The sequence below is a fragment of the Corvus brachyrhynchos genome, unplaced genomic scaffold (assembly GCF_000691975.1).
Source record: "Corvus brachyrhynchos isolate BGI_N302 unplaced genomic scaffold, ASM69197v1 scaffold67, whole genome shotgun sequence".
Taxonomy (NCBI): Eukaryota; Metazoa; Chordata; class Aves; order Passeriformes; family Corvidae; genus Corvus; species Corvus brachyrhynchos.
The window spans coordinates 106,123-114,525 of NW_008239114.1; the positions used below are offsets into that span (position 1 = coordinate 106,123).

Sequence of the window (8,403 nt, forward strand, 5' to 3'; positions counted from 1 at the left end):
CCTACACATCCCTATGCGTGTTTAATAACTCTCTTCCCAGATGCAGAGAGCCTTGGCGCTTCCATGCCCTGTCCAGGTGAGTCCTTGCAGGCGCTGGCGTGGGCGGGCAGCGGGAAGAATCTGCTCCTTTCTCATCCCGTTCAGGGATGATGGGGAGAGGAGAGGAGAGGAGGGGGGAGAAGAGGCTCAATGCCTCCAATAATCTGGAAAAACCTCGGAAATGGATATTGTTCGCTGCAGGAGCGTGAGGGTGGTGGAAGGAGTGGGCAGAGTAGGGGATTGCAGGTGGGAAGGTTTCACTGGATGCAGAGAGCCTGGTGGAAACCACAGCCCCGATTCCCTGGGATGTGCTGGGTAAAACACAAACTCTCCCTCAAAATGACCTTTCTCTTTCACCGTCGCTCTCCCTCGTGTGGTTTTTTTTATTATTATTATGATTTTCCACAGGCAGGGATTTCCGCTGAAGGATATTAGTTAATCAGATTCCGAGAAGCAGATGTTGGGTGATTTAGGAGGAAAAAACGAGGCAACTTTCTAGTTCAAGCCTCGGCTGGAGCCTGGAGCGCGGTGCAAAGCTTAGGGAGGATGTTTTGTGGCTTCGGGACGCCCTGTTAGTTTTGGTCTTAATTAAAAATGAGACAGATAAGGTGGTTCGGGGGCTTGGGGACAGGCGGGACACCTCCCTCTAGTGGCAGGGACAGACAGACATTGGCATGTTCTGGGGGTTTGAGGCAAGGAAAGGAACCTCAGAGCCCTGCATCCCATGGGAAGCTGTTCCAAGGGCTTGAAATGGAGCTAAAAAGCTCCTTTCCATGTCCCAGGGGGGAGAATGAGCCCGACTTTCCACTCCCAGCCCTGCCCAAGACATCTAAATTGCCCCTTCTGTGCCTCAGTTTCCCCAGCAGGGACGGTGCTGGGGGGGCTCAGCTCGATGTTTGCAGAGGCTCTGGAGCAAAGGCAGCTTTCAGCACATCCCAAATCAGATGTCGCTCCAAGCTGGGGCTGGGGAGCCTTCCTGCCCAGGGAGCAGTGCCAAGAGCCGAGCGTCCCTAACGCTCAAAACACCGAGATCACCTCACCGTGCTGCCTCAGGATGCAATTTCCCCTTGTGGGTCCCTTCCAGCTCAGCCTACTCTGGGATTCTGGGAATTTCATGGTCAGCTTTAGCTGCTCCACTCTGTTCCACTGCCAAGAGACGTTCCCAGACATGGGGACCCCTCTGGGTTCTCCCCCAGGCTGGAGGTGTGGTGGGTCAGGTCAGCTCCCCCTGCCAGTGAACACTAAACTCTGATTCAAACTTTATTTTATTCTGATTTAAAAATCAGCTTGGGATTCATATTAAGAACAAACAAGAATGCAAGAAGGGAATGAGGTGGGCTGCTTTTCTTCTTTCCTTCAGGGTTTGTTTTTCCCTTGAAAGACTCAAAAGAGCTTTATTGGGGCCAGGTTTGTTGCAGTATCCCTTCGCAGGCCTCCTGATGCTCCTGAAACCAGGGTTATCCTCAGCTCTGGATTGCTGCTCCGATGCCTCAAATCATCCTGCCAGCACCAGCTTCTCACAAAGCCACCAAATTGTCCAGCCCAGGGTGAATCCAGCCTCACGGATTTTTCCCTTGAAAGACTCAAAAGAGCTTTATTCGGGCCACGTTTGTTGCAGTATCCCTTCGCAGGCCTCCTGATGCTCCTGAAACCAGGGTTGTCCTCAGCTCTGGATTGCTGCTCCGATGCCTCAAATCATCCTGCCAGCACCAGCTTCTCACAAAGCCACCAAATTGTCCAGCCCAGGGTGAATCCAGCCTCACGGAGACCTTGGGCATGTCCGAGCTGGGCATGGCTGGGGCTGGAGGACTCAGGTTTGGAGTCCTTGGGGTTCCCCAGCTTTGCCTGAGGTCACTTTGGGGACACAACCGTGCTGCTGCTGCTGCTGCTTCCTCCAGGCAGGGGGTTCTTCATTCTGTCCCTTGCCCCAACCACTCCCCTCTATGTGTCCCAAGTGGGGAATTTGGCACAAAACCAGCCTGAAGCAGCTCTGTAGGGCTGGATTTCTAAGAGTAGCCAAGCTTTGTGGGTTTAGTTTAAGCAAAGAAACCTGGTCTTGTAAATAACTTATGATAAATTGTAGGATTTGTCCGCACACCCAGAATCTTTCCCACTGAGGAGAGAGTGAGGCTTTGCCTGGTCTGGGATAGGGATGCTGGGTCCTGTACGAAGTTCTGCTGCCGGGGCTGTAAAGCTGAGGGGAGGAGAGGGAAGATTCACAGCAAGCCGGGATGGTGATACCCATTTCTGCAACAGATTCAGGATTTTGGCTTGTCCTACCCCCTTCCCAGCTGTGTGTCAGCAAGGATGGATCCATCCAATGCCCCAAATTAATCCAGTGAAAGAGGGAGATCGAGGCACTGGGAGCCATGGGGGGATGGGTCCCTGCCCAGCACTGAGAAGCAAACCCTGCACTGGGGACCATCCTCATCACAGGACCGGCCCCGGTGCCACTGCTGCTGCTCCGTGGCCTAAATTGTGTTGCTATTCCTGGCAGTTGAGGGCATTTGGGTTTTTTGTCTCCCTCCCACTGAAGTTGGCTGGGTAAGAAAGCCGGAGTGCCCTTGGTGAGCGGCGGTCACGCAGAGCAGCTCCACGTGTCCTCCTGTGGTGTCTCATGTCTGGAAAATACATTTGGAGGGGAAATAAATCAGGGCACTGAATTTACTTGGAAAGTTCATTCTGGGGAGAATCTCCACAGAAGCGTTCCCTGTTAACGCCTGATTCCTCTCTGTGCTTCTCCCTGAGGCAGGACAGGTAATTTCCCAGCTCTGTAACTTGGTCTGGTCCCTGGGCTCCTCTTTGACTTTGCTGAGTTCAGAATGGTGTCGGTGGTGTGTGGGGAGGTGTGTGCCTGGGAATATTTGGGGACATGCTGGCTGTTCCTGAGTGCCTCACAGAGCTGGTCTGGGAGATAATCCACCCCGTGGCCCGAAAGGTGCTCTCCAGTGACCCGAGTGCTCAGTCCTGAGCTTCTTCCTGGGGCTGGGAATGTGCTGGGTCTGTCATGGAGGAGGACTGGGAGAGCTCTGGAGGATGTCACCCCATCCTCTGCCCGCCCCAAGGTCTGGATCAAGACAAGGGGTTCTGTTCCAACCCCTCTTCCCAGAGCAAAGGCGTTCTCCGAGGCTGGTGGACATTTCTCCTCCTGGCCTGCTTCCTGCTGGGCTGCACTCCCCAAATTCCTGCGTGGTTCCTGCTTTGGGAATTGTTTCCAAACACTGCTTGACCCAGCTGCAACGTGCCCAGGACCTCCTGGGGTTTGACCCAATGCCTCTCCCACCTGGATCGAGGGCTGCTCTTAAGCGGGACAGCCGTGCTTAAAAGCTCCAAATCCTGCTCTGAACTTTGGATCCGCACCGGGAAAAGGATGAAAGGACCCTTTGCTCTGGGATCACTGGGGAGAGGCAGGGTGGGACACCTGGATTCAGCCCCATCCTCTGCTTCTGCCTGATCTTTCATCCTTGGGTTCTGGAGGTGGGTTTGGGAGCTTTAGCAATGACAAAGCCCTGCCAAAATGCTTTGCAGGATGCAAAGGTGAACGACTAGCTGGAAGTCATTTTGCCGGTCAGTGGCATTAAAGTTTCCATTAAAAACCAAAACAGGGCGGTGTGAGCTCAGGTTTGTTTCGCTCTGCTCAGCACATGCACAATTCAGCTCTGTGTCCCTGTCCCTTGCAGATCCTCCTAGCGTGGGAAAGACGGGGGCAGCCGGCATCCGCTGCGGGGATTTCTGCTGCTGAGCTGATTAGTGTATGATGGACGTGGCCAGTTGGAAGGAGATGGAGGTGGCACTGGTCAGTTTTGACAACGCCGATCAGATCGTGGAGGATCCCTGTTATTCCAACGACCTCAGCCCCGCTGCGCAGTCGCGGAAAGGCCACCCCAGCTGCGCCAACCTCCTGTCCAACCTGCGGATCCTCATCAACAGCGAGAACGCCAACAATGAGACCATCTTCTCCAGGTTCTCCACCGAGTTCAGCGACCACCTGGTGGGGGAGAGGGTGGGCATGGATGAGGGGGACCAACGAGTCATCATCAACATCGCTGGGCTGAGGTTTGAGACGCGGCTCAAGACCCTCGACCAGTTCCCCGAGACCTTGCTTGGGGACCCGGAAAAGAGGATGCGTTACTTTGACTCCATGAGGAATGAATATTTCTTTGACAGGAACAGGCCCAGTTTTGATGGGATCCTGTACTATTACCAGTCTGGGGGGAAAATACGGCGCCCGGCCAATGTCCCCATCGACGTCTTTGCTGATGAAATCACCTTCTATGAGCTGGGTGATGAAGCCATGGACCAGTTCCGGGAGGATGAAGGGTTCATCAAGGATCCTGAGACCCTCTTACCAACCAATGACTTTCACAGGCAGTTCTGGCTGCTCTTCGAGTACCCCGAGAGCTCCAGTGCAGCCAGAGGTGTAGCTTTGGTCTCTGTCCTGGTCATTGTCATCTCCATCATCATCTTCTGCATGGAGACCCTGCCGGAGTTCCGGGAGGAGAGGGAGTTTAAGTCTGCTGAGGAGCTTTCTAAGAATGTGACAGACACCTTGCTGGCCCACAGCACCTTCACGGACCCTTTCTTCGTCATAGAGACCGCCTGCATCGTCTGGTTCTCCTTTGAGCTCTTTGTCCGGTTCATCGTGTGCCCCAGCAAGACCGAGTTCTTCAGGAACATCATGAACATCATCGACATTGTGTCCATCATCCCCTACTTCGTGACGCTCACCACCGAGCTGATCCAGCAGAGCGAACTCAACGGGCAGCAGAACATGTCCTTGGCCATCCTGCGGATCATCCGCCTCGTCAGGGTCTTCCGCATCTTCAAGCTCTCCCGGCACTCCAAGGGGCTGCAGATCCTGGGGCAGACCCTCAAGGCCAGCATGCGGGAGCTGGGCTTGCTCATCTTCTTCCTCTTCATCGGCGTCATCCTCTTCTCCAGCGCCGTTTACTTCGCGGAAGTCGATGAGCCGCAGTCGCATTTCTCCAGCATTCCCGACGGCTTCTGGTGGGCCGTGGTGACCATGACCACCGTGGGCTACGGAGACATGTGTCCCACCACCTTGGGCGGGAAGATCGTGGGGACTCTGTGCGCCATCGCGGGGGTGCTGACCATCGCTCTGCCCGTGCCCGTCATCGTCTCGAACTTCAACTATTTCTACCACCGGGAGACGGAGAACGAGGAGAAGCAGATGCTGCCCGGGGAGGTGGAGCGGCTGCTGGCCAGCGTGGCCACAGGCAATGGCAGCATGGAGTCACTCAATAAGACCAATGGGGGTTACCCTCGAGACAAGGCCAAAAAATGATGGTTGAGGCCCTGAGGGACTGGGCACGGTCAGGTGGGATTGGCTGGAAAACGTATCCAACATCTGCATGCTCTGATTTTTTTTTTTTTAAACCAAATGTGCTGCTGCTTTTTTTTTTTCTAGACATTTTTCAATCTCTGATTTCCTGTGGCTGTTCAAATAAATACCATCTTTCTTATCTCTCTGCCCTCCCCATCGGTCTGGTGTTTTTTATTTGATGCTCATCTGCTTGACATTTCTCTTCCCCGTCCATGGCGTCAGAGTGGAATTCCCCACATACAGAGGTTTCCCCGTTTACCGGAGAGGAAAAAGGGCAAAATGACATGAAATGCTTGGCTCGGTGACACCCAGCTGTCCAGGAATGAAGGTGGGTCCAGCTCCCTGCTTTTCTTAGCCCATTTTAAACAGTTCCTCCCCACCCACCACCTCAGATCTGGGGGTCTCACAAATCCCCACACCTGCGACAGCTCCGACTGAAAAATAAGCTGGCAAAAAGAAACAAGAAGGGATATTTTCAGCTGGATGGGTTCCCTGGTCTGCCTGACTAATTAACTGTGATGGCCCAGCAGGGTGGGCAGTCATGGATGGCCCCGAGGCAGCAGGTGGGGGATTAGGGGATGCTGACCAGTCACGGTGGCACAGCCACACGAGAGGTCCAGGGCACCGCGGCTCAAAGCCCGCTGGGGTTTCTGCTGGAAAACTGAGCTCTTAGAGAGGGAATGGGGCTCCTCCTGCAACAAACGCTCATTATCTGGTCTACAAACAACCCTGGGGACGAGCCACTGTGACCTTGTAGCTTTTACTGTCACTTCTGGTGCTGCAAAGGGGGCACAGAGCGATGAGAGCCAACATTTCCTGACAGCTCCGCTCCCTGCTGTAACAAGGCACTTCTGCTTTCCTAAAAATGCAAATTTCCAGCGGCACTTTGGATGGGAGCAGCCAGCAACCGCTCATTTTGCCATTCTCTCCAACGCCAGCAGGTTTTCTGACAAAAACATTTTGTTCCCACTTCCCTGTTTCGCTCGACTCTTGTTTGTTTCTTTTTTTCTGATGTTTCTGCCTCCATTAAAATCCCAGCTTCTCGTGCAGTGTGTCATCTGCTCTGCTATCCCACACCTGCTGCATGGATGTCTCATCTCCTGACGGATCCCCGTGATCATTACACAGCGTGCCAGCATCCCTGGTGTGCAATCTCATTCAGAAAGCAGTGGTGGAACAGGGATTAGATTTATTGCTCCTGGTCTGTTGGAAAATGTGGGTTCGGGATTTTCCCTGTAGCAGAAATCCCACAGTCCTGGTGGGAGGGGGTTTTTATTTTGGTTTTAGGGGATTTTGTGCACTGTCTTTCTGCAATGAGGTGTTTTGCACCCCAGGAGATGGATCTGAGGCATGACCAGTGCAATTCCTTTTCCCTCTGGGACAAATCCCACTTATCACCTGCTCTCCCTGTTGTTTTTTTCCCATCCTTCCACCATCCTTTTCCCCACCTCTTGCAACCCCCACACCATCATCTCGGACAGGAGAAACTGTCAGAGCTGTTTCATCTCCTTCCTGCTGTGTCCAAGTTCCATCATCTGTGGGGATGCTTGGAAAATGCACAGCTGGGCACAGCTGGAGGAGAAACAGCTGGGAACAGCTGGGAACAGCACCCAAACATTCCCAGCTCCTCTCTTTTCACCCCTCAATTCTCCCCAGCTGCTCTTCCACATCACTATTCTTATTTCATAGCAGCTTCTTTCTCCTTTCCTTCCAGAAAACTTGAATTTTCCCATTCTTTTGTATTTTTATTGCTCCCCTCCCCAAATTCTCTCCCAGCCTCTCAAATCAGAAGCACTTTTGGTGGTTTTTCCTTGGGAAATCACCACAAAAAACTCTGATGAGAAGGTTTGGGCTGGGAAATATTCAGCCTGATTAGCCATGAGCACATTTCCACTCCCCCTGCAAACATGGACCATAGTGGTGCTGGGATGGATGGATGGGTGGATGGATGGACAACCTGATTCTTATAAACTTGTAAACTTTATCCTCAAATAAAAGAATAAATGCTTCCAAATCTGGCATGCAGAAAATATTGTTTATTTGGACTCAGCTTTTTGTTCCTGGCTTTGTGTTGCTCCATGGCAACGCAATTCCAGCTGGGAATGGTGTGTGGGAGGGTTGAGACATGGGGCAATACGGAATCCCAGACTGGTTTGGGTTGGAAGGGACCTTAAAACTCATCCCATCCCACCCCTGCCACGGGCAGGGACACCTCCCACTGTTCCAGGCTGCTCCAAGCCCCATCCAGCCTGGCCTTGGACAGTCCCAGGCATGGGGCAGCCACGACTTCTCTGGAAAACAGATAATTACAGATCTCCAGCTCTGTGAGATGACGACAAACTCTGCACCATCCACTGTGAGAGGCCAAGTCCAGGGGGGATCCCTGATTGATGCCATGGGAATGAGGTCAGAGGCATTAAACCTCTCTAGACACATCAATTTATTTCCAATTTGCTTGAAAGAGGAGGAAAACCAGGCTATGAATTCCCAGTGTCAACACTCAGGTGGTGCTTGACAAAAACCTGAGAGAAACCCCATTTTCCTGCACCATTTGCAGCTTTTTCCCTTCCCAAACACAGGCCCAAAGCTCAAAGCTCCATGAAATCCAAAAAAAGCCCTCAGTAACTGTCCTGTTCCCAAGTCAAACCCTAATGAGCCAGTCTGTCAGGTCCTTCAGCACAGAGGCTGAATTCCCTCTTCAAATTTTTTACTGCCTCAGGAAAAGCTCAAAGAAGACAAGAACCCCCTTTGCTTTATCAGAAAGGTGTCCTGGCCATGTTTTAACCTTGGAGCAAGACAGAACCTGTGGCCAGGTGTGAAAGATTTGCAGGTAGGAGTGACTCCCTCCTTTGAGCTGAAATTCCCGAGAATCCCAGCGTGGTTTGGACTGAAAGGGACCTCAAAGCCCATCCAGTTCCACCCCCTACCATGGGCAGGAACACCTCCCACTATCCCAGGTTGCTCCAAGCCCCGTCCAACCTGGCCTTGGACACTTTCGGGATGGGGCATTCCGGGAGTGG

The 8,403-nt window shown here is 52.8% G+C and overlaps 1 protein-coding gene across 2 annotated transcripts in view; it reads left to right on the top strand.

Annotated features, from left to right (window-relative positions):
• The window catches only part of KCNA10 (potassium voltage-gated channel subfamily A member 10), a 12,271-nt gene extending 6,734 nt beyond the window's left edge, over window positions 1-5,537 (top strand). Inside the window, exons 1-2 of one of the 2 annotated variants that reach the window (XM_017739858.1) lie at window positions 1-76; window positions 3,720-5,537. In XM_017739858.1, coding sequence (XP_017595347.1) covers window positions 3,794-5,344 — 1,551 coding nt within the window. In that variant the 5' untranslated portion in view covers window positions 1-76; window positions 3,720-3,793 and the 3' untranslated portion in view covers window positions 5,345-5,537. The remainder of the gene's footprint in view (window positions 77-3,719) is intronic. The other variant, XM_008637999.2, reaches the window with a different exon arrangement.
• The last annotated feature ends 2,866 nt before the right edge of the window (window positions 5,538-8,403 follow it).